The sequence below is a fragment of the Microtus ochrogaster genome, unplaced genomic scaffold (genome assembly GCF_000317375.1).
Source record: "Microtus ochrogaster isolate Prairie Vole_2 unplaced genomic scaffold, MicOch1.0 UNK32, whole genome shotgun sequence".
In the NCBI taxonomy this organism is placed as follows: Eukaryota; Metazoa; Chordata; class Mammalia; order Rodentia; family Cricetidae; genus Microtus; species Microtus ochrogaster.
This window is the reverse complement of record NW_004949130.1, coordinates 2,484,912-2,511,196: the sequence shown is the minus strand read 5'-3', so window position 1 is coordinate 2,511,196 and position 26,285 is coordinate 2,484,912. Positions and strand designations below refer to the sequence as shown.

The window sequence follows — 26,285 nt, the reverse complement described above, 5'->3', positions numbered from 1 at the left end:
AAAAAAAGAAAAAGAAAAAAGAGGCTATCTAAAATCAAATCAGAGTGGTAACGTTTTAGCCAATTTTCTCTAGTGTCATCAAAATGAGTGGGGGAAAAAGATAAAACAAATCAGAAAGTCAAACAATATCAGGCCTCATGTAATAGCTCCCAGTGCCAGATGAAAACTAGGAACTCATTTCTTGGACACTTAAACTTTAGGAACAAAAGCTGTAAATCTTGTCAACCCTTTTCTTTCCGGGAGCTGCCCCTCGACTCTGGGTGTGTAAATAACACCTACATTACAGCAATGCAGAATCTCCTTCAATGGAACAGGACCTAAGAGACCGGAACTACAAACACTGCAACACCCTGTTCGCCTCACCCTGAAATTATGACACAAAACACGAGGTCACGTCTGCATGATGGAGACTTTAGCACGAACGGACTCTGAGTTTTCAGTATGTCTTGCATGCTAACAAATGGACTCTTAGAAACACATGAGCCACTTGCCAGATGGTGTTTCTGATAAGACATTGCTTTTGTTGGTTTTCTGTGGCTAGACTGTGAGCCACACCCTCAAGTCTCCAAAATTCTGTTTTTTAGAGTGTATCACTATGTACCACATGCATACCTGGTACCTGATGAGGGCCGGAGGGTACCAGATAACCCGGAACTAGAATTACAGATGGTTGTGAACTACCATATGGTTACAGAGAATCAAACCCGGATCCTGTAGAAGTGCTCTTCACTGCTGAGCCAACTCTCGAGTCCTTTTTGAAATTATTACTTAACTTTTCAATTTAAATTTTGTTCAGGTTTTTTTTTTTTTTTTTGAGACAGGGTCTCACTTTGATGCCTTGGCTAGCCTGGAACTTGCTATGTAAACCAGGTTAGCCTCAAACTCAGATGTCCACCTGTGTCTTATTAAAATAGTCTGAAGTCATACTGTATTGTTCTCTGAAATTTAACTACACTAATAAACTTTAAGAAGAGAAAAGCTCAACAACTGTACTAGTTTTGAGGCATCTGACTTTCAGCTCTTATTCTCCAAGTGATCTCCTTTCTGACCCTATGAGGCCAAGTCCTGCTAGCCCAGGCTGGCCTCAAGCCTGCAATCAGAGCCTGTGCCACCACACCCAGCCTCCCCAAAGGTCATTATCCTGGAGCTCAAGTTATTTTTATGGTCGGGTGATTCAATACCATCTTTGTCCTCAGTTGCTGGAGGAGGCTGTCAGGTAACTGCTGCTGCTGGTGGAGGAGGAGTGGGCTCAGTGTTCACACTGCACAGAACCTCTGCCAAGGCACCCATTTCTGTGAACATGAGATTTGGTTGAATCTTGTGGGGAGTCACTGTAAATTTGAAACAATAATTAGCTTCTCAAATGTGATCTGGAATCCCTCTTTTTTAGGGAGTAAAGGACCATACCCTTCACTGAGTCTTTGATAAATTCTTACCGACAAGGAAAATGATTTATGAAGCTCATTCCACAGCCTGCTGCCCACTGGAGATAGAAACCACCCTCTCCCTGCTGCCCATTCCATAGTGCTCTGCCCAGTGGAGACAGTGGAGACCACCCTTTCCCTACCGAGTTCCGGCCACTGTAGAGCTGCCATTAGGCTCTGCAAGGCCTTCTCAACTCATCTGCTTGCAGATTCTGAACTATGGTAAGCTTTTAATAATAAACACTTGACACTAAGAAGGGGTGACAGAGGCTCACACAGGGTCACAGCTCTATATCCTCACATCACCTGCTCCCGTGTCTAGTGAGCTGGAGACAGCACTGAGGTTAACCTGCAGTTCAGAGGGTCCCTCCCACATGCTCCCAGCTAGTTGGCGTTCAGGGCTGTGCTATGGTCCTTGTTCAGGATGATGCTGACAATCTCCCCCTCATGTTCTTTCATGTGATCCAGGAGGCTCTCCTTGCTGGTCGACTCGAAGCCACAGATGCAACAGCAGAAGAGCAGCACGCAGTACTCAGTGCCTGGTGTAGCCAGGTTGCAGCTCCTTCCTGAGATGTCAGAGCTACTGCCCGTGGGGCTCAGTTTCTGAAGCTCGCTGGCATTTATGACTTCGCTGGGCAGCTGGGTAGTCAGCTCTGAGGATGACACTAAGTCTTCTGGACTGCCTGTGGTAGGATCAGCTCTCTCTCCACTGCTGGGTTTCCCAGGGGATTTCCCCAGAACTCTTATAAAAACAGAACACAGCAAACTTTCAGTGGGATGTGCTACAGGCTAGGAGATGGACCCCTAGCCGTACTTTGTGGCTAGCAATCAAGTGAGGGATGGGATGGTGTACCTGCTGCTTTGTGAGATCGCATCGTTGATGGCCTTGTTAACTTGCTCGTAGTTGTAGTTCTGGTCACTTGCATGCTTCCACATGTGTGACTTCAAAGAAGGGGGGTGGCTGCACACGTACCCACACAAGGAACACCTGGAAGACAAGGGGCCAGAGAAATCACAACCATCTCATAGCACTATTGAAAATTCATGATGGTTTTAGGTGAGAGCTACCTTCCTGGATAAATATGTCTCTTCACAGCAAATGGGGATCATGGCAGAAAACCACAACTGAACACATTTATATCATAGTTTCTGCATCTATGGCCCAGGGAACATCACCAAAGAGAGGGAGAAAAGATTGTTAAGAGCCAGGAAGTCTGCTGTGAAACAGTCTCTCCTAGAAATAACTGTATAAACAAGACTGGAACAAAGGCAATTATCAATGGTCTTGTTAATGTTGAAGGGGACTACTCCACAGGACCCCACGCCTAGACAAAGGACTACAGGCAACTAAAGACTGCTGAGAGAGGCTCCCAGGGATGAGTGAGCCTATCAACTTGAATGATGGAGGACGTAAGAGAAGGGAGGATAGCTAGGAGAGACTGAAGGGAAGAAAGGGAGGAGGGAAAGTGATATTATACCATTTAAATAAAAAGCATAAATAAAAAATAAGTCTTTAAAAACTCACAATGGTTCTAACTGTAAGCCCCTAAGTGTTCTCAGCTGAGCCACCACTCACAGAACTTAAATTTTCATTGGTTTTAAGGCATACATTGACTTTACAGGGGTACTAAAAAGGAGTGTAAACAATAAGAAAAAATCAAGGGAACTGAACTCATGTTGCCAGGCTTGGCTGCAAGTGCCTTTACCCACTGAGCCATCTCACTGGTCCTGAACTCTACTTCTTACTACCAATCCTCCCATAAAATGTTTAATTTTCATATTCAGTTGAAGAAATGTTTTATTTGGAAACTCATCATGGGAAAGTGGTATGAATGTAATTCACAAAATGATAAACATGGCACGTAACCGCTGTTGAAGAAGACTAACATCCCACCTGGAGGGAGCAGTGTCTCCCAGACGTCAAGCCTGTCCTTCCCCAGAGGAGACATCGATTTTCTGATGTTTTCGTCGTATCACTTGCTTTATTCCTTGTGTGACATCCATGCACTCCTCCATCCTACCTTCTGCACCACTGTGGCCCACTTCTTTGCCCTTTGCTATCTATCTCTGAGATTCATCCATACGACTGTGCGGAGCTTATTTAGTTTACAGGGTGCCTGCTTCTACTCTGATTTTCTGTGGTTCTTAATTTCTTTGGGAGAAACTGCAGATATAAAACTTCTAAGGTAGATGTTAATCTGTACCCAGAGCTATAATCAGCCATTCTGAGTATTTTCTGACTAAAATTATGTATTTCAATGGGGTGTAACATTTTACCCCAGGAAAATTATTCTACCAACACTGTAGAGCTGCTTTTGTTGTTATATGACATGCCATAACAGACACCTAAAAAATTCATTAAAAAAATCAAACAAACATAATATTTATTTATTTACTAGTTATGTATACAATATTCTGACTGTGTGTATGTCTGCAGGCCAGAAGAGGGCACCAGACCTCATTACAGATGGTTGTGAGCCACCATGTGGTTGCCGGGAATTGAACTCAGTACCTTTGGAAGAGCAGGCAATGCTCTTAACCACTGAGCCATCTCTCCAGCCCTCACCTACCATTCTTACAAGGCGTCTATTTCCACCTGCAATTCATGAGAAGGAAAAAGGAGAAAACTGTACCTCTACACTTAAGACACAGGACCTCTGTGTGGGCCATCTTCTTGGCATCCCTCATCTTTCCTGGAACGTGGAGCATAGCACTTAAAAGACTTTTTCTCTTTTTTTTTTTGCAATTTACTTATTTTTATTTTATATGTATGGATATTTTGCCTGCACGTATGTGTGTGCACCAAGTGTGTATCTGGTGCCTGTGGAGGTCAGACAAGATCCTCACACCTCCTGGAACTGGAGATACAGACAGTTCTGTGGTGATGGGAATCAAACTTGTCCTCTGTGAGAACAGTCAGTGCTCTTAACCACTGAGCTCTCTCTCCAGTCCTGGGCAGAGCACTTGGAAAGCACTTTCAGCATTTATAGTGTCAGGAATGATGACATAACCACTTTTAGATTAAAAGGTATGTAGGGAGCAAATCACATTATTTTAGATATAAACATACAAATTACTTTTGGAGGTCTGTGAAGAACAAATATATGGAAAGAGTTTGGGGGAGCTGGGCATGGTGGCTCATGTCTTTAATCCCAGCACTCAGGAGGGAGAGGCAGGTGGATTTCTAATGAGCTCGAGGCCAGTCTGGTCTACAGAGCTAGTTCCAGGACAGCCAGAGCTACACAGAAAAAAAAAAAAAAAAAACTGTCTCAGAAAACAATACAAATAAAACAAAAGAATACCGATAACAAAGATTTTTCGAATAAAACTTTATACAAAATCTTATAAGCAGAAACGCTCCACTTTATTTGCTCAGCTGTACCTGAAGCATCAAAAGCGTCCTCTGCTTTCTCAATCTCTGTATAAAGTTCTCCACCCTCTCTACTGAACAGACACATCTGTAAACTCTTCTGATCTCGCTCATCACTGTACTTTACTATGAAGACAGTGAAGGCTGTTCTGTTCCATAATGAAGCCAGGATTCTAGGAACCCTTTCCTAACTACAACAAGTGGCTATTAAGACAGGAGTTCTGGGTGAAGATGATAGGGACAAACTGTAGAGGTTGAACAAGAAACAATGCCCACTTGATTAGAGGAGGACCTTAGCTTCAGGAAGGAGACCTGAATGCCATCCACACATTCTTCTAAGAATGTGCTTGTTTCCTTAGCAGAATCTTTGCATTTTCCATAGCTTTAAAGAAAGGAGGAGGAGGAAGAGAAGGGAAAGGGAGGGAGGAGGGAGAGGGGGAGGAGGAGTAGAAGAAGCAGAAGCAAAAGCAGAAGAAGCAGAAGAGGAGGAGGAGATGGAGGAGGAGTGGCAAGATGGCTCAGTGTGCTGGCTGAACCCCTGGGACCCACATAAAGTTGGAGGGTTTTGTGCACATAGGCAAGTAACCTGCCTCTGAGCTACACCTCCAGCTATGTATTATGGTCTTATAATAGAATGTAGTATAGAGATGTAATTTATTAGCATCCAAACACACAATAATGAGTAAAAAGGCATAAACATCTATGCACCATATGGTTCTGTTTCTATTAAGTTCAAAACACACAAAAGTAATTTATGATGCTACCAGTCAAGATGGTGCATTTGAGAAAGGGGTGAGGGTACTTAATGACAGGACGGCAAGAAGGGTGTGCTGTCAAAAGCTGAAGAATTTGTGATTATTTACAAGTGTGAATTTGGGATTTATGTAATTTCCAGGATGTATGATAGTTTTAATCAACAAGTCGATTTAAGACATTTAGAAGGGGAGGGGAAGGAAGGAGGGAGAGGGAGAGGAGAGAAAATGGATGGGAACAGAGAGATAAAAACCTAACCAAAGGGGGCTGGAGAGATGGCTCAGTGGTTAAGAGCATTGTCTGCTCTTCCAAAGGTCCTGAGTTCAATTCCCAGCAACCACATGGTGGCTCACAACCATCTGTAATGAGGTCTGGTGCCCTCTTCTGGCCTGCAGGCACACAAGCAGACAGAATATTGTATAATAAATAAATATTTAAAAAAAAAAACCAATAAATAAATAAATAATATTAAAAAAAAAAACCTAACCAAAGGAGTTAGAGAGATGGACACAGTTAAACACATTGGCTGCTCTCCCACAAACCCCGAGTTCAATACTCAACACTTAGGTAACAGCTCAAACCTTCTTTAATTTCAGCCCCAGGGAATCTGACTAACTGTTCTGGACCCCACAGGCACTGAATACATGTGATGCACAGGCATACATGTAGACAAAACACCTATACACATCACAAAAAAGGAAGAAAGAAAGGAAAGGAAGAAAGAAGAAAGGAGAAAGGAAGGAAGTAAAGAAGGAAGGGGAACCTAACAATCAAACTTGACCTTGTAAGGTTACTGATTTGAGCAAACTAATGTTTATAGGAAAATCCAGCAATATTTTTGGACAGGATAGTATATAATTTAGCATGTATATTTGACCAGTTCTTTAAAAAGGCACAGAAATACTAACATGCATTTATTTTTCAATAAAAATTATATAGCAAACCAGAGCCATTTTATAAATGAGCAAAACTGAGACATATCAGGAACTATGAGAGAGTCTTTACTGAGCATCTACTGTATGTTAGCCAGGGACTCAGAATTTAGCCCAAACCCTGTTAAGTTGGAGGGGTCAGACTGAAGATCAGGATTAATGCTGGCTCAGGCAGAGCACTCACACATAACAGAGTACCTGCCAGATCACACAGACAGGCTGGGATTGATTGGAACCACAACAGAGAAAATTAAAAAAGCAAACAAGGAAGATGTTGCCACTGTAGAAAAGCTTTAACACCAGAGGCTGCTCAAATACATGAGGAGCTTCCTGCGCATTGTACAAAGACCAACTAATGTACAAAAAGGCATTCTTGCTCTATGAGAATTTACTACATTTTTCTTAAGAGAGAAAACAAAGTAATAATCAGAAATGTGCACAAGATGGTGATGTGGGATTCCCCTTTGTATGCTGTGATATGTTTTATCACCATTGGTTAATAAAGAAGCTACTGTGGCCTACAGCAGGGCAGAATATAGTAAGGCAGGAAACTCAAGCCAAGATAGAGGAGAAAAAAGGCAGAGTCAGGGAGATGCCATGTAGCTACTGAAGGAGAAAGACACCGGAACCTTATTGGTAGGCCACAACCTCATGTTGATAAACAGATTAACAGAAATGGGTTAATTTAAAATGTAAGAGCTAGATAGAAATACGCCTGAACCATCAGCCAAGCAATATTGTAATTAATATAGTTTTTGTGTGATTATTTGGGTCTGTGTGGCTGGGAAATGAACGCTCAGTCTTCATTTACAAAATGAAGCCCAAATACTGACCATAAGTTGCCAGGCAATAAAAGGGAACCAGATTGGTTATGAAGTAATCAGAAAGGACTGCTATGGTCCTTGGGTAAAACTACACACCAAGAAGGTTGTACTTCTCAGCTCAGCAACTCATAGAACTATACCAAAGGAAACAAAGTCCTGGCAGAGTATTCTGGTGTAGGAGGTCCTTCTGTATTTGTATTGCTTTCGTTGGATGAATAAAGAAGCTGCCTTGGACTTTTGATAGGGCAGCCCTTAGGTGGGTGGAGTAGACAGAACAGAATACTTGGAAGAAGGCAATGTGGCAGACGCCATGATTCTCCTGCATGAGACGGACATAAGCTAGATTCTTCCCTGGTAAGCCATGACCCGTGGTGCTACACAGATTACTAGATAAGGGTTAAAGCAAGATGTGAGAGTTAGCCAATAAGAGGCTAGAGATAATGGGCCAAGCAGCAATTTAATTAATACAATTTCTGTGTGGTTATTTCGGGGTGGGGGGGAAGCTAGCCGGGTAGAAGGATGCAGCCCTGCAGCCCACAGCCTCTCCCTACAACAGTATTCGAGTACATACACCCATGCAGCAGGACAGGGCATGCACTGAAACAAAGCATTGATGGTTCAAAAGACAGTGGCAAGGCCAGAAAGCAAGACTAGGATAGCCGTAACTCTCCTCAAGATGCCAACAGCAGAGAATTGTGAGCCTAATCTACTTAGGTGAAACCTTTGCTAAAGAGTAGAGCAGAAGTGGCTCAGACTCAGCATTTTGGAGTATTGATGTATGTATAATGAGATTCAAATTTAAGCAAACCCACCCATGTTTCATATACACCTTATATGCACATTGAGGGTACTTTTGTACAGTATTTTTTGAGTTCCCATTTTGGCTAAGATGTGTAGTATATGATTAATTCTTGTTCCATCATGCTGTTACTCAGTTGAATTGGAGGTCTTGCCCAGTCCTGTGGGTCAGAGCCTATAGCCTGTGTCTGAGACTGTAAGTTTACCACGAACCCTGTAATGGTGGAGATGCCTTTTCTGTTAGGAACACAGCTCACAAACCTTGCAAAGCACCTGGGATATAACATTTGTAATATATTTCTCAAAAAGTGACTGTATGATCTAATTCTAGACCTGAGACATTTCCTGCCCAAATCATGTGTATTTGGTTCACCTACTATTAGAGAATAAAGGCACTGAGGTTTAAAGGGAAAGCTTTCGGATGTCAGGAAAGATAGGCTTATCTCTACCAGGTTCTCTTAGGTGTTTCCCTGTGTGATCATGGGTAACCACATGTTCACCCCAAATACCACTCTTCACTTAGAATGTACAGCACTTGAGTGACTATCAGTAATGGATGGCCGTCATGTTTATGCCTGTAGGCCTGAGGATAACAATACACACACACACACACACACACACACACACACACACACACACACACACACACTGCATGAGAGCACAAGCACACTACATTTTAGGACATTAAAAATTATTTAATGTGTATGGGTGTTTGTCTGTAGGTATGTCTATTCACCATGTGTGCGTGTTGCTCAAAGGGAGCTTTGGATTGCTCAGAATTGGAGTCACTGATGGTTGTGAGCTGCCCTATGGGTGCTGAGAACTGAACTTAGGTCCTCTGGAAGAACAGACATGTTAACCACTGAGCCCAGTCCAAGAACCACATTGTATGAGATAACAGTGTATCAGGTTTTCATTTGCTCTCAGTCTCTTAAGCTGGGTCACTGAATGTTGGACAACGACTAACATGGCAGCAGTAAAGTGTTTTTGAATACACAACAATCAAATATTAATTCTAGCATGTAAGGACTTTGAGCTGTTTCTGGCGGCACTCGCCTGTGCTACACTATGCAGCTTCACCAGTCTTCTCTCTGAACACTCCACATGCACACACTGTCCTGAGTAGACGAGGAAGTCAGGAAGTGCCAACGGGTACTCCCTCATGCACCTCAGCTGAGACCCGAGACTATGGGATGTTCTGAATTGCAGGGCTTTTTACTGTACCTGCAAAACTTTCTGCTAGACACACACAGTTTAGATACAGAAAACAAACTTAATTTTTCTTTTTGAGACATGGTTTCATATAGCATATGCTGGCTTCAAACTCCACATGGAGCTGAGGATGACCTTGAACTTCTGATCCACTTGACTCTAACTTCCAAGAGCTGCCACTCTGTCCATGCCACCACACCCAGTTTATGCAACACTAAGGATTGATGACAGGACTTCATGCTTCCAAGGCAAGTACTCTACAAACTGAGCTACATTCCCAGTGCCAGCATATAATTATCGAATCCATTTATCTTTAGATTATGCTTCACCATAAAGATTTTTAAGAATTGTTGCTTGAAATACTGACTTGAATTAACATTAAGGAAAAAAAAAAAGAAAAAGGAAGTCCTTCAATGAATTTTGGCTTTGGATCAAGACAATTTCTGAAAGCTCCTAAAATGGCCCCAAACATACTTCTGCTACTTTGTATTAGGTATTTATATGAAGTGATGTTCTCAGCTTTGACGATTATAAAAGCAAAATATTGTTCAACTCCAAAAAATGCTGAAGATGATCTATGTCCTTCAGTTTCCATTGCTCAACCAGGGTGCAATTCTTTATGTAGAATAAATAAGTACATGTATCTCATTAACATTGCTTCTGTCTTTAATAAATGGTAAAATATACAAATACCAAACATCATTTAACATAAGTTTCCCTGTGATTATCAGTAAATATCTGATTTGTATACCTATTTTATATACCTACATACCTGGAGCTATGTAAAAATTTCTCAGTGAAGGGGTCATGAGTAGAAAAAGTTAAAACCAGTGTTTAGATTAATGGAGCAGCCTGTTTAGACTCATCAGTATCATGCCTAAAATCAAAAAACAGTTAAATTGGGGAAAAAGCTGTTTTGCTAAGGGTTTGTTAAACTTTCATGTGAACAATGCCTGGTGCGGCTCTGTGACTGGCGGACAAACTCTAAAAACGCTCACACCTTTACTCTAAGTAGCATTTTACCGTGAGGGTAAAGTTTATTAAACAGCGGTAACTGTTTAGCAGTTGATTCTGTCTAGCCAAGAATACTTTATTTTCTCTAAATGCACATTAGCCAGAATTAGCTTTTGTAATAAAACTTATCAAATGACACTGTTCAAGCCACAGTAGCTTAATTTTCAGAAACAAAACTTTTCTCTTCCAGCGATGTTGACGACCTTCATGCTTTACAACCTTTTGCTGTGATACACAAGTATCTAATCCTTACTTCACGGTAATGGGCTCTAAGCACTGGAAACTGCTATAATTTTTACTCAAGTGAAATGAGAGCATAAAACTGGCGGACATGGATATATTCCAATAAACCCAACTGCCCCCAAATATCTTCTGTACTAAGACTCATGATTAATGTGTCTTAACAAACTGAGATTTAAGAAACCAGTTTGTAACTGTTTTTAAGTATTTTTTTAATTTTTTTTTTTTTTTTTTTTTTTGATTTTCGAGACAGGGTTTCTTTGTAGCTTTGGAGTCTGTCCTGGAACTAGCTCTTTTAGAGCAGGCCTCTAACTCACAGAGATCCACCTGCTTCTGCCTCCCGAGTGCTGGGATTAAAGGATGCACCACCACCGCCCGGCTCCAAAACTATTTCTAAAATAATTATCATCATCATCATCATCATCAAATTATTGCTTTAATATAAGCATTAGAATTCTAGAGTCATCACACTTACCTGTATGGCTTATCTGAGTTATGGATTCGTCTGTGGTTTCGGACACCGACATATGTAGTACTTGAGTAATCGCACACATCGCACTTATACTGCTTCTGGGTTGAAGACTTGCTCCCTTCAAGGAGAGAGGGTTAGAGACATGACTTGGTAAGACTCACATGGCAGTACTTATTAACGATTAATTACAATACAACCTACCAACATTTTAATCAAGGCTCTCCTCCCACAGTACAACTGTCAAGTGTTAAGCAGCTCCCTAGACTCTCCTGCACCCAGGTCATCAGCAGGCATGAGAGGAACACCATCTGATCTGCAAACATGGGCAGGTCAGCCTGCTTCTGTGTAACAATGTTCCAAGTTCTACAGTAGAATGAACTTGCTCCCGGGGCTGTGCTGACTGTCTAGCAGCTAAATTAACCAAGATAGACTGGGAATTTGAAAGATGTTATTCTAATCAATAACTGGCACCAAGTCTTAAAACATTTATTTGTCAACAGGTTAAAATAATAAAGTATTATAAAGTGTGGCCAGAGCCTGGAGAGATGGCTCAGTTAAATGCACTGGCTGGTTTTGCAAGGGACCCAGACTTAGTTCCAATCACCTACTTGGTGGTTCATCCATGACCTGAGTTCTAGGGGATTTTTTTCTTTTTTGTCTGTATAGGCACTGAATTCATGCAGTACACATACATATATGCAGCAAAACAGTGATTCACATAAAGCAAAAATAAGGTGTGGTCACAAATCATACATAGCAAGCTACTTACAGAAAATCTAAAGTTTTTACCCTGTGGCTTTACTCAGCTTACTGCTAAATATCAGCCTTCAACTAAACCGAGGAGGAAAACAGCTGCCAATTTTGAAGCCCTCTACAATTCAGCAGTCACACCTAATAGGCTGACAAATTCTGGGGGACAAAGGCTATAAATCCACAGCTCCCTCACATGTGGCAAACTTGGATCCTATTACTCGCTCATTCTGCTAATGAGTAGCTCACACACAACAACATAAGCCACAGATTCCATCGTAAACACTGTTTGCTGTGTTTACAGGTGCCCAGTGCATCTTCACTCTGGGTTACTTTTAGACAGCAGGGAAGCATGGAAGCTCAAGGATCAGGGACAGTGCGAAGAGTGTGTGCTCTTGATAAGAAGCGAGCCATGAAGTGCGCCTAGGTGGGAAGGAGTGCACACAGCATCAAAGTAAAGTCACAGAAGAAAACCCACGCTGCAATTTCAACAAAGAAAATTCTTAAGTTAAATTTAAGCTTTCTAAAATTGAAATTTTCTTTGGCTAATAACTACTGCCAGGCAGAACAAAATGTCCCAATTTCTTGGTATAAATCTATAACATTAATACACTAATCATAATTACAATCTAAGTATTACTCTTAATTGGTAGGTTAAAAACTTGGACTTGATTATAAATGGCATTGTTCCAAATATAGTTTTAAAAAAAAGATCTGAAAAAAATGAAGTGTGAAATATTGGATAATGGCTTTTTGTGAGAAATATTACAGATCAATGACAACTAATAAAACTGACAGATGGAAAAGCCTAATATAGCACAGAATGAGAGTCCGTGCTACTTTAAGCAAATGTTTCCAATAGAATCAAGACTGGATTTAAAGTTTAACAATTTGGGCCTAATTTCTGCTCTGCCACTGGTCTGAGAATGAGCAAATCATGTCACCTCTTGAGGCCTCATTTATCTTTTTGACAGAATGGGAAGAAGTGGACTTCCCAAATGGCTTGAATAAGTCTTGTACTCTTTCTGTACAGGTCTAGGCAGTTTCTGCTATGTTGGCATTAAAATCCAGGGTACACAAATGACAGGTCTCTAAGAAAGGACAACTTAAACTTCATAAAGAGACATTGTCTGTAAGTCTGGAATTGCCAGGCCAGGACATTTGCTTATGTCATTCCTACTTGTTCAGTTCTGACTTCCTCAAGGGCACTGATGCCCTTCACTGCACTCCCAGCACCTGGCAAGACAGCCTGCTCAGGATAGACAGGGCATGCTTTTGCCTGACCAAATGTCTGCAGCACTGTTACATCAGGTCTTTGTATGGAAAGCATACTGAGTGGAGTCCGTATTATACAACAGCAAAGACTGGGGGTGACAGTCATGTACCTTCCTCTCATCTTGTTTAATAAGCTTACAGAATAATCAAGAGAACTGTAGCAAAGCATGAATCACAATACTGAATTAATCAATTTCCCATCCAGGAGAGTATGCAGAAAGAGATCAGCTATGCCGCTACACTACTATGACAAAACAGCAAATGTAGCTATGTGGGGGTTATAACTAAAAACATGGGGTGAAGCTTGGTTCAAGACTGTTTGCTCAGCACCACAAAAATAAATAAATAACAAATAAAAAAACAAAACTCCCAAACCAAACCTCAAGATGATAATGGCATACAATTTTAAATCTATGCATCTTTAATCTAAGAAGCAAGCATATTAAGTCACAAATAAAAATGCAGATCAGGGTAAGGTGCATACAATGACTTTGGAGTGGCCAAGTTGAAGTCGTCATTGAATCTGCTAAAAAACACTGGGTAGTTTTAAGCCCTTGCTTTTGCTGATGCTGCTGGAAAGATAGTAGCAGCACTGGAGTCAACTGCAGGTGGCGCTACTGAGTCACATGTACTTTATTCCCTCATTAGGATTTACGGGCCAATCATGTCTAATGCTTAATGTCTCCTTTAGAAGGGATATGGAAACATAATGAATTAAAATAAAAAGAGGCATTTAGGGCTATTCTCTAGAACGGAAACGAAACTGTTTTCGCTCAGCCATCCACCTCGAAAGCAGATGCCATGTCATAAACTCCTTTTGTTCGGGATGGTTTTACGGGGATGGCATCTGTTTGACAAGGGGATTGTGGTGCTAGGGTGGTGTCAAAATCAGTTCCTTCAGAAACATTCTGGAATCAGTTATGCTTTCTGGGGTATAATTTAATGAGACATTATGGTAAAACATTTTGCTCTGCAGTTGTTTCTAACTTTAATTCTTAGGAAATCTAAAAAGGAAAGTCACCCCAATATGTTTTATTTCCCATAAACACTATGTACCACACTGGAGACATTTAAAGCACATCAATTTACACGAACCAATGCTAGTAAGCACAGCTTATTACACTCTATCCCTCATTCTCTGGATGTGGCATTTGCCTTTTCATGGAACTCTAATTAAATCTTTTGATTCTAATATTCCTATTACCAGATACTCAGCCGACTAGCACCTAACTAGTACATAAAAAGTTCCTGTTTGTGTTTAAATAATGCAGATGAAGTCTTGGCAGTCATACTCAGAGAAGAGTAAGATCACAGCAGGAAGCCTCAGTTAAAGTTTGAGGTGGGGGCTGCCATCTGCAAAAGCTTTGCCTCAGCAGGTCATCTGGTGCTGGAGAAGAGGTGTAGGCTTCTTTTCCTGCTGTGGCTTCTCTGGCTTACTCATCCAACCTTCTAAGAGTCTCTGCTGTAGCCTGGCTCTTACAGACCCCTACAAATTTTAACCAGAACATCTACTTGCCTGACTGCAGTCCTTGCGCATTTAGTACTTCTGCCCCAGAACTAGATGTAAGTTACTCTGGTCACTTCTCAGAATGTCCTGAGGAAAAGGGAAGACTCATTCCCACTCCCAGCACAGAAACAGAATATACTCTGTTCCACATTCACCTCATAAGCTTGTCAGTGCAGCCTGCATTTAACAAGACACGTGAGGATGATGGTGAGTGTGTGAGCATGATCAAAGTACATTCTGGGCATTTACAAAAACGTCCCAATGAAAACCATCATCCTCTACAGTTAATAAGTGCTAATGAAAATGCAGATACCTTCCTGAACACACTTTCCATCAGTGGCATCACGGGAAATTCTTGGCTCGTTTGAAGCTACTGACAAGGTGTTGGGCAGAAAGTGCTGTTCTCTCTCATGATTCCTCAGTTGGCTCTTAAAAAAGAAAAAAAAAAAGCAAGAAAATTAACCCATAACACCCAGCAAATACACCTTTATGGTTACCAGGTAGCTATGCAAGGGGTTGACTGCTTTTGGGACCTTTGGCTTTGGCTGAGAACCTATTACCAACTGGATTTTAGGGCTTTTTCCTTTCTTTCTTTTTTTTTTAAAGCAACTTTTTCTTTTTTAAAAAAAAATCACCACCTGGACCCCATCTATTTGCTCAGTTGCAGCCAAGTCCTTACTAATTTACTACTTGCTTTTTAAAAAGTTAATATTTTAAAGTTAGGTCTACAAAAAACCATTTGGCACATGTGAAATCATAGAAAGACAGACACTAGGTGATTGAAATCTCATCAAAAAGTCCGTCTCTTTTCATGTTCTCTGAACAGAGCTCTCTGTCTTCAAGGGCTGGAGACTAAGGAGCAGACGGTGAGGGGATAACTTGACATGAATGCCTGCAAAGAGAAAGCTTCCCGGCAACCACAGGCCTTGTTAACGTCTACCTTCTGACACCAGTTAGATGTGCCCAAGCTAGAAGGACAGTGGCAGCAAAGCAATTCCTGCTATTTCTGCAACTTGCTACCAGGGCCTCTCTGGATGTGCTATTTGGAATTTCATGAGTCCAATTAATCCAAGTTTCAATGAAGCAACTTTTGTTCCTTTTTAAAAAAATTTACCACCTGGACCCCACCTATAGGTAATCTGTGAAACAGAGCCTATGACCCAGTTGGCCCATAAAGATTCGTTTTCAATCCCTGGCACACTGAAGGAGATCTATGTCATGATCTCAGGATTGGCTGAAGGTACCTTTCACAACGGGTAATAAGTAGCATTTTATACCACCTGCTGGCTCAATACGTAAGATAAACATCTGCCTTGAATACCCATTTAATGACCACGTGTGGGGGCATAACCCTGTAATCTCAGCACACAGGAGGAAGCCTGAAAAAGACTGCAAGTTCAAGTGCTGCCTGGGGCATTCAGCAAGACTTTCACAAAACCAAGGACTGGGGATGTACTTCTGGAGCAGAGTGCATGCCTAGAGGGTGTGAAGCTCTGGCCTGATCCTCAGCAGGTCCCTCAGCTGTCCAGCAACAACAAATATGGCTGCCTCCCAGTAAGTCTCATTGCCCGCTTCCCTTCTGCAGTGACACAAATTACTTTCTGCTGGCTGTGTGGCAGCTGATATAGCCCCTTATGCCAAATGCATGCCTGTCAGTCTACTCTACATTCCTTTAGGTGAAAACCAGCACCTAAAATACACACACACGTGAAAACATGATGAAAGCAACAGGTGCTGAGGTTACAAAGGAGGTGGGCAGCAGACTAAATGCGACTTTTGGACAGCCAACTGTGGAGACTCAGCTTTCAGACCCACCTTCAATGCTAATTTGTTGAAGGTATCTCTGGGTAAATTATCAAATTGAAGGTATCCCTGGAACTCATTTTCCTGATATACAAAATGAAGTGGCTGGACTACATCTACAAAGTCCCTGCCAACCCTCATGCCCGCCGCTCACCTTGTAATGGAAAGACATTTTGCACTGCTTACACTGGTGGATTCTGGTTTTACAGTGGTTGATCATGTGGCTTTCCAAGTCTTTGCTGTTCTCAGCTATGTGCTCACAGATAGGACACTGGTAAGGCTGCCTCTGCCGATGGACACGTAGGTGCTGCTTGATGTAGCCCCTGTTGCCACTTGAGTAGTGGCACAGGCGGCAGCGGTAGGGCCGCTCAGCATCTGGGATGTATTCCACCACGTTGGACCCTAACAAACTCCCATCACTGTTGGGCTGACACTGGGCATTGTCCTGCAACTCTTTCAAAATGTCGTCATCTGACGCATTCTGGTCTGTCCTTTCTCTCAGTTTTTCTATTACAGTAAGAAGGGACATGCTGATGCCTGTCTTAACTTGCCCATCTGACAATTCCTGCCTTCCCTCTGGGAGTGCTACTACAGTGGAACTGCTCTGGTTAAAACTTGCCAATCCATCTGAAGAGTTCTTAAGAGGAGACATGATTTTTTTTGAGTATGCTGTCAATGGACCACTGACCTGCCTTTGTCCAGTATCTGGATCTAAAAGGTTTATGTCCCCATAGTGCCCAAGGCTGGCTCTCGTTAGTTCAGCAGCTCTTATTGGCATGGTGACAAGGGCTTCTGCAGCTAAGGAGTGCAGCCTGAGAGACTCAGAATTCGTCCTTCTCCGTCCTGGTGGGGCATTCTCATCAGCAGCCAGGCCCTTACTTAGCTCACTGTCTTTCTTCTCTGCACTGCCCCAGCCGATGATCAAGCCCCCAATATCAACAGTACATTTATCAGCATGGTAGATGTCTCCTGCTCCTCCACACCCAGTCTGGGCATCGGCAGAGCTCAGGCTCTTCCCCTCTTCCATTTCGGTATTCATTAGGAAATGTTTTGGTGGGAGGGTTTCTTCTGCACTTGGCAAACGCTCCACAATGACATTCACGTGCCCTTTTTTGTTTGGGCTGCTGCTAATGATTTTCTGTGCTGATGAGAGCAAACTATCAGCAAACAGGTTCTCCTCAGAATCAGACATCATCTCCAGCATCTCCTCCTCATTAGAGTCAAGGGTGACTGACTGGCTTAGGTGTACTCCTTCCTCTGTGCTCTCCTCTAAAGGAGATGAAGAGGACAGTGGTTCGGAGCTGCAAATCTGTACTTGTACAGATGGCCCATTGTGGATGCTCAGTTCGCTGTCCCCAATAGCAATGACGACTGCATCGACCCCACCAGGTGCAGCGGACACCGAAGAAGCGAGAAGGCCGAGGGGTTCATTTTCATTCTCAAAGATTGGATAGGAGCAGTTAACTTCCCCTGCATGTTTCCAAGCATGTGTCTTCAACATCCGCTGCTGGCCGCAGGTGTAACTACAAAACAAGCACCGGTACATGCCATACTGCTCGTATGCATACCACTTCCTCTTGCCCATCTCTGCCACGGCTGCACTTTGGACAGCATGGGTCTGTGGACTACCCATGCTCACTGGGATGTCCACCATGGTTTCATTCTTTCTTTCTGTGACTCCCAGGCAGGAGGAGCTGGACTGGGCTTGGCTACTGGCACTGTTTTCATGTTCATTCACCACATGAGCTTCGAGTTCCTCCTGGCTTCTGGAGGTGACGTGGCACTCTGAGCACATTAGCATCACATCATTCTGCTGCCCATGCTGTTTGATGTGCTCTTTCAACACAGAGAAGGATGAGGACAGGAACTTACAAAGGCTACACTGGTAGGACATAGCCTTCCCATCAACGGAGGCAAGAGAGTCTGCAGTGGAATTTGCTTGTGACATCTCGGATTTCCTAATCTTAGCAGCAGGGGACTTGGTTGTTTTAGCTGGAATCTCACAATGCTCTAGAGTTTCAAGACAGCGTGGTGTGACACTCGGGCGTGGACGCTTTTTCCCAATCAGAAGACATTTTTGCGACTTTTCATGCCCCACTATCTTGCTTAACTTCTGGATGACATGGACCAAAGGATCTGCTTTGGCTTTTCTTTGTTCGTCAACTTCCGAGGCAGGACTGAGGACTCCTTCAGCAGTTAACACAGCCTCCTGTTCTTCAATCTCTGGCACCAACATGGCAATGCTGGTTCTTTCTTCCATATCTAGAGAGTGCACAGCAGAGAGCACGGGTTTTAGGACAATCACATGCATGTAATGCAGAAAACCAACGTTACCTCTGGTCTAATTGAAATGCTTAAATATCCTCTAAGTGGGAGTCCCCATCAGTGCACCCGACTGTCCCCATAGCAGACTTAAACAGTTCAGAACCCCACTTTGAAATGCAATCTCCTAGAGCAGCAGTTCTCAGCCTTCCTAATGCTGCAATCTTTTAACAGTTCCTCATGCTGTGGTGATCTCCCAAGCATAAAATTATTTTTGTTGCTACTTCATAATTGTAATTTTGCTACTGTCATGATTTTGTAAATATTCTTGTAGACAGAGGTTTGCCAAAGGGGCCATGACCCACAGGCAAAGAAGTACTGTCCTAGAGACAGTTGAAGGAGACCTCGAGTTCCTTGGGAATAACTTTATCCTGCATCCCCACACTGCTCTAGAACTAGGGAGACACGGATTCTTTGTTTAAAGAAACAGCCATCCCCAGGGCCTTCGGAGTCACTGCAACCTACTGGGAAGTATTGGTTGGTGAAGCCAACATGATTTGATACAACTCTGGATAAACTATTTCTTATGCCAAATTTTAACTGTAGATAAGAAAATCACACTTCTCTGCTCAAATCTTTGAAATTCTGAAAATATATTCATTTTAATCTACTAGAAAGGCCACTGAATTTTGGGAAGTACTATGCAAATGAAACTAAATAAGAGCAATGATCCACTTCCCCCTTTTCCTTTGACTTATGGTACACCAGATAAACCACAAACTATGCTGTGGCTTTTTAGAGGTCACATCAGTGGTCAACTGTTCCTCATTCCCAGACATGTTTCTCCTTCCTGAACAGGGAAGGGGGTCAGAGAAGGAAAATGCTGCCGCTCCAGTTCCGGGTCAGTTCTAGAAAGAAGGTCAGTTAAAGGGTTATGGTAGGCTTGAATAATGCAGCAAGGCCTGGAACTTTGTAAGCACAACATACCCCGAAATCACCCTCCTTCTAGGCCTCTGAATATTCTTTATTCTGGCAGCCCTCTCACTTCAGACATTTCCTTTGACTTAAAGTGAGATTATTTTTGTTGACTTGGATCACATTTTTAAGTTTAGGCTCTTTTCCAGCAACAAGTTTTGTTTTTCCACATTTTAGGTACATTCTGGAACCTTACTCACAACATTCAATAAATGCCAACAAGATTTTCAGTGCCACAAGCTATAGACCACAAACTAGGCACCATTCTTAAACTCCAGGAACAGGCTTCACACTCTTTTCGTCATACGGCTGAATCCTGCATATAAGGGCCCTTTAGCTCTAAGTCAGGATCACACCTAACCCATCAGGCAGACTCCTCAATGCTCCCCACCTGCACCTTGGGTCTGATCTTCCCAGTTTCTGGCCACATTGTATGGCCTTTCCTCTATAGCCCACTCTTTCCAACATAAGCATTCTTTACCTAGGTCCATGCTGGATAAAAACACAAGTGTTGTTATTTTAAAAGCTAACATCAGCTTTTCTTCTTCTAGGGTCGGCCTATAACAGCCACCTAATGGAGGGGCATATTCCAGAGCTGTAACATAGCCATTCCAGCTCTGAAAAAACCCCTTCGGAACATTTGTGTCTTTTTGTTATCCTCAGAAAGAACAAGTCTTTTTAGACTTCTACACCAAACTTCCAGCCGCTACAGAAGAGACTGATACAGGACAATGCAGTTGTTCTTCGGGAAAAAACAAAAAACCCTTTCTGTGGCTTCTGCAAAACATCTCACGGTCTTAAGATTCCAGTTTTAGGGACTGGAAAGAGATGGCTCAATGGAGAAAGTGCTTGCTGCATGCATGAGTCTGGATTCCCAGTAACCAGGTAAAAGCTTGGTACTGAACAGGGTGGCACACACCTATAATCCCAGAGCTGTTACAAGAAACCTTGTTTCAGCAGGGTGGGGGTAGAAGGATGATATGGAAATCAAGAGAGGAAGACACTTGACACTGACCTCTGACCTCCACTCAAGCAGGTGTTATGCACAGACCACCCCAAACAAAACAAGAATCCAGTGATTTTGGTTAAAGGGAGCTGTGACTCTTCATGTGCATGCTGATTTCCCAAGGGGCCACAACTGAGGGATTGTTGTTGTCATTCAGTTCAACTGTTAAAGGTGTATTAGTTATATAATAAAAGTAACAAAATCTGCACACATTTCCAGTTTCAGGGTCTGATCCAACTCTGTACTACTGTAAAGCCAAGGTCTCCCTTCCCATGTGTGTAACAGTCATACAGGCTAACTGATAACCAAGAGAACAGTTGACATTTGCTCCGACCTCACACCTAGTGTTACAAAGGGGACTCCTGATTTCTCCCTTCTACTGAATGATCCAATAGGAGACAGAGCAGTGCAAATTGTTTCCAATGGATAGTTCAGTGTGTTCCTTAGAAAGTGAAATCAAGAGGAGGAGTTCATCAAAGCTCAAGAAAAAGACTAATACAAAAGAATTTGACACAGCACTCACTTTTAAAGCTGTGTGTGCTCAGGCATTAAGAGCTAATGGCAACTTGCAGCAGATGCTCCAATTTCCCCAGAACGTTTATGTAAGTATCTCATTTTAGAGGCTGCATACATTTCGGGATAAGTACAGTAAGGCAGCTATCAAACTGATATGACAACATAAAACGCATCAAGAAACACCTGAAAAAGCCAGTTTATGTCTGCAGGCAAAACCAACAAGCAAGCAGAAACTCATTAAAAGAAAAGTCTGTTAAATAAAAGGTCACAAACAGCCCCGAGTAAAGTACACAGGAGAGGAGGTCACTAAAACCAACTCTTCAATTTCCATAATTTTTTCTTAGACCATTTATGCAGTCCATGTGTATTATACACATAGTACATGTAAATATGTAGATATTTATTTGTACATTATATATGTCAAGTAAGTTAAACTTCATTTGACTAAGAGAAGAGTCAGCAGACAGCCCCAAATCACAGCATGTGACTCAAATCACAGCACAGAACACAATGGATCATCTAAACACCACCCTTGGACTTAAGAGACAGATGTAAACAATTCAAAGAAATGATCACGGGGGATGGAAGTAGGCTGGGACTAGAGAGATGTGATAGGGTAGGTCAACAGATTCTGTCAGTGAAGGTGGGATGATTACCTGTTCATTAAACTCTTTGTACTCGTGCAAATGCCTAAAGGTTTTCGTTACAGAAACAACCAAAAAATCAAAACACAACTCTGCCCTGAAAAAAGCAAAACCACAATCATGTGCAAGGTTCAAAGCAACTAGGTAGGACAGCAGCATTTACACCCACTCAGTTACTCACAGATGGATAAAGATCAAGCGCCGACTTTCCAATACTGTAGTAATATCAAGGCTAAGCACACAATGGCCAAGTCCTGAGAGACTGACAGGCTCTGCTGGGGAGAGAACAGGCATAGAGTTTCTTTTTTTTTTTTTGATCTTTCTTTCGAGACAGGGTTTCTCTGTGGCTTTGGAGCCTGTCCTGGAACTAGCTCTGTAGATCAGGCTGGTCTCGAACTCACAGAGATCCACCTGCCTCTGCCTCCCAAGTGCTGGGATTACAGGCATGCGCCACCACCGCCCGGCAAGGCATAGAGTTTCTTGAAGAGGAAGGATAGCCACCAGATCCCAGCATCTAGGAGCATGGCACATATTGCTCTCTGTGCCCTCCTTTCTATGGGACTTTCTATCCCAGGAGGGATTTTATCACTATGCTCCCTGGTCCTCTGCCTGGGTGGGTACTGCCAATGGAGAGACATAAGGATCAGAAGCACAGTGTCCTGGTTCCCTACTTCGAGGTCACCCTGGATTGGCTGCTTCTTAACAGAAGGCCAGTTCTTCCCAGCCAGCTGCTCTCCACAAATCTGGTTCTAGGTTTGGTACTGCCTTTCTCCTGATGCTGCTGCTTCCATTAACTCTACCATTCCTGTGGCCTGCCTAGAGTAGCCCAATACCCAGATTAATATTATCTTTGTAAATATGGCTTCCCTGAGTTACCCTGATGTGAGTTTGCTGTTGTCTGTTTCTCTACTGTTAACAACAGGATAAGTATAACAAGAAAGGCTGAGAGACGAGGAAGCATGCTCTAACATGAACATCTTCTTACAAGTAGGAAGAAGCACTCTCCCTGAGGCAGGGACCTGAGGAAGGTTCACTAGGACCCAAGTCTAGAGACAGCCAAGTGGGAGTTTTTTCCTTTGGAATCACTAGCTACACCATTAGATCAAAAGATCAAGTCAGGCAAGTAAACAAACTACTCTCCCAAAGCAGAGAAGCTCTACAGTCTTTCCCATCAAGACTCTCGGATCTGACCTTGACAACAGTAATCTACAGGAAAAAGCTGGTAATTAGTGTCTTTCCCAAGAAAAGTGAACAAATCCAGTTGTCTTTATTTTCTTATAATTTGCTATTTGGTGTATTTGTGTATCTAATTAGTTCCTTTATAGCAGTATGATTACAATTCATGTGGGCTTGGAGGAAGGCTGTAATTCTGGTATATGTGAAGACAGAACAAGATGAAGTAAAGAACAGTCTTTTTTTTCCAGCTAGGCAAATAAACAAACAAAAACCCCAAGCTCGAAACAATAGAAGTGACGGCCAACGAACCTCACACTCTTTCAGATTCTCAGATATTTAAAATACCTCTTTGACATTTGTTTCAACCAAAAGAAGGTAGGGCCCTCCCTCCTCTGAAGTACCCTCAGCTGTGTGACTCTGGGCAAGTCACTGTCTTAGAGTTTCCTGATGTTAAATGTGACAGTAATGCCGGGTAACTGTTAGAGCACGGAATTACAAACTGTCTGTTAAAAGTAACCTAAAGGCTACTTATACTTTAGACCTCCCTAATGTTGGCTATACTTTATTTAAATTTTCTCAGCTCAATGGAATAATAGCTACTAAGAGAAAACCAAGTATAACTACAAGGACATGGGTTTCATAGTCTTGAGTTTCTGAGCTGGCACCTAGCCTGAGACAATATTCTGACTTAGTGGCTACAACTAATACACAGGCCCGAAGAACATAAAGCAGTATTCAGCTCAGTGTAACTTATGAAACACCCAAGGCCAAGCACAGTGTTGGAGATCACTGTCTTTGAGTTGAGAACTCAAGGTCGGGCCTTCATCCATTTTCTGTAACATTTTGAAAATTCCTGGTACCCAGCCCCTGCTTTGGAGCTGGGTATATAAAGCAACACACCTGAGGCTCACAGATGGGAGGTTGAGGGACTGGAAACCACGCCAATGGTATTCTAAACCTATGCTTTCTCTACCATACCAATTTCCATTCTCAAGGTGAACAAGGCAGCCACCCGGGGAGGGGAAACAGCTCCCTGTACTAAATCCCCAGGATTCTTTGGGTCTAGTTATGAAGATGCCACGGTTTATAACTCAGTGAGGTGGAAGTGACTTACCCAAGGTTACATGGCTGTTAGTGGCAGAGCCAGTGTCTTTCCAACCAATTCCTGAAATTAATGCAGTCTCCTGGCTCAATCTTCACAATCCAGCTGCGGTCAGGAAGGAAAGTAAACAGAATCAAACAATTCTCTTTCTTTGTGAAACAACTTATTTTGGCGGTGGAGAAACTTCCAATACTTAACGTTGAAAGGAAATTTCAGAAGGCTGTTCACGCAATGTAATTATGTGAGACAAATTTACATAATTTACTTAACAAGTAGAGGATTCTGCAGAAGCTAAAACGAATGAGTCTGGAAACACTTGTGTATTTTAAGCCCCCCCCCAACCTTGGAAGTAATTTACTCCGCAAACTAGTGGTTTTACTGACATAATTTTCTAACCAATACGCAATAATAAATGACATATTGCTATTGTAACTTTAACCGAAATTACAGCCTAAGGCGTGATTATGTAAACTAGTCAAACACAGTGGGCAGAAGGGTAGCATGACCAGAGATGACGGCGTGGCTTGACCTATATATCTTCCAGTGCAGTTTCCTGCCCTGGTCCTCCATTTCTTTGCTACCGTTTCCGATAACTGCTTTAAGTTAAAGTATGCTTCTTCGGTTCGCGTAGAAAGTAACTTAGCAATTATAGTTAAGTAAAATTAGTTCACTGCTAGGGCGTCCTCTTAAGTTAATTTCCAGCTAGTTACCGGGGTAAAGAAAAGGGCCGGGCCTTTTCTTTTAATCAATAAAGCAATCCATACACTGAATCAGACTTCAGTACAGTGGAAAGTACAAACACAGAAAAGGTGATAAATCCAGTAATTGCTTTGAGCGATGCAGACTGATAGCAAATTCCAGTCCACTGCAGGAACCTAAAAAGGCCGCCCTGGGGTTGGGGGGCTGCCTGGGCCTAATTAATCACCCAGGCCTCGCACTCCAAACAAACGATCGGGATTGCCCCAGGTCTGGAAAGGTAGACGTTCTCCCCAGCGGTCTCAGCGCTCTCTGGGACTATCATCCCTGAGGATGTGTGAGTGTGAGAGGCCAAGATTTCTATCTTTTGCACTCGTTTTTTCCTACATCACGCAGTGGGCAAAGGGCCGGGGATTACAGAAATTTAAGCTCCATCCAGGGTGGGCGAAGCGGTTTCACGTCTCAGGAAGCAAAAGCCGCCTCAGCTGGGCCTGAGGAGCAGCGGGCCCCCACCCCCAGCGGCACGGCGGACCCGGGGGGTCTCCACAGGCCCGGCAGAGGGACGACAGTGCACACGGGGCGCTGGCGCTCCGGTACGTGGCAGCGCCGCGGGCGTCACCGGCGAGGAGGAAGCGGGCGTCACCGGCGAGGCCGCACATGGCCCGCGGCGCTCAAGCGGAGGGGCGGCCCGGGGCTCGGTACCTGCGGTCAGGCGGCGGGCTGCTGCTTCTGCGAGCCTCCTTTGGCCGGCCGGGACCCCGCCGTACCCTCGCCCTCGTCCTCGCCCGCCTCGCTCCTGACTCTTTTCCCTCTCTTTTCCCCGACTAGCCCCCTCCTCGGCCGTGGCTCCAAGATGGCGGCGCCGAGACGGATCACGTGAGCGGCGGGCGGGTCAGGTGAGCCGGGAGGCGCGCGGCCGGGGGCGGGGCCATAGAGGGGGCGGAGCCATCACCGGCCACGCCCTCCAGCGGCTTGGGCGTATTCCTGTCAGCCCTAGCGTAGGTAGGTGATGTAGAACTCAGTGAACATGCACTTTGGCCTCAGCCTGCTGGGGCATTCTTCATCCCCTCATCTGCGCCATCTTTCTTTTCACCCTGTGTGTGTGTGGATCTGGTTGGACTATTCTTTTAAAACAATGTATGGGGGCTGGAGAGATGGCTCAGTGGTTAAGAGCTCTTCTTCTTGTAGAGGACCTGGGTTTGGTTCCCAACACCCATACGGTGGCTAAGAACTATGTTTGACTCCAGTTCCAGGGGACCTGAAGCTCTTACTATCTTCTGACCTATACAGACACCAGACACATACATAGTACAGTCAGACATGTAGGTAAACCATTCAGGCACACAAAATAAAGCTAAATATTTTAAGTTATTATTTACTTTTTTATTTGTTTTTGTGGAGGTTTTTGTTAGGCAGAGGACAACTTTTGGGAGTCTATTCTTTCCTTCCATGATATGGGTCCTGAGATCAAACTCAGGCCTTCTGGCTTGGCAGCTCAAGCACCTTTGCCACTGAACCATATATCCTGCCCTGA

General features: G+C 43.3%; 1 protein-coding gene across 2 annotated transcripts; it reads right to left on the bottom strand.

The window, feature by feature from the left end:
- On the bottom strand, positions 1-25,621 carry Znf507 (zinc finger protein 507). Of its 2 annotated transcripts, none has more exons than XM_013354212.2 (7): positions 25,454-25,621; positions 24,068-24,160; positions 17,063-18,636; positions 14,885-14,999; positions 11,043-11,157; positions 2,278-2,412; positions 1-2,166 (listed from the first exon to the last, which is right to left on the bottom strand). In XM_013354212.2, the coding sequence occupies exons 3-7, from the start codon at positions 18,632-18,634 to the stop codon at positions 1,809-1,811; spliced, it is 2,295 nt and encodes a 764-aa protein (XP_013209666.1). In that variant the 5' UTR covers positions 18,635-18,636; positions 24,068-24,160; positions 25,454-25,621; the 3' UTR covers positions 1-1,808. The 2 variants fall into 2 exon arrangements, with proteins under 2 accessions (XP_013209666.1, XP_005368466.1); XM_005368409.2 differs by having other exon boundaries at positions 16,529-18,636; positions 25,454-25,620.
- Between the last annotated feature and the right edge of the window lie 664 nt (positions 25,622-26,285).

What these genes read in the sequence shown, in the direction of transcription:
- Znf507 (XM_005368409.2), bottom strand. Translation starts at nt 18,634, where the DNA reads ATGGAAGAAAGAACCAGCATTGCCATGTTGGTGCCAGAGATTGAAGAA. An exon ending in AAATGTCTTTCCATTACAAG is followed by an intron (nt 15,000 to 16,528) that starts GTGAGCGGCGGG and finishes TTCTTTTTTAAG; the next exon opens with AGCCAACTGAGGAATCATGA. An exon ending in TGGAAAGTGTGTTCAGGAAG is followed by an intron (nt 11,158 to 14,884) that starts GTATCTGCATTT and finishes CTCTCCTTGAAG; the next exon opens with GGAGCAAGTCTTCAACCCAG.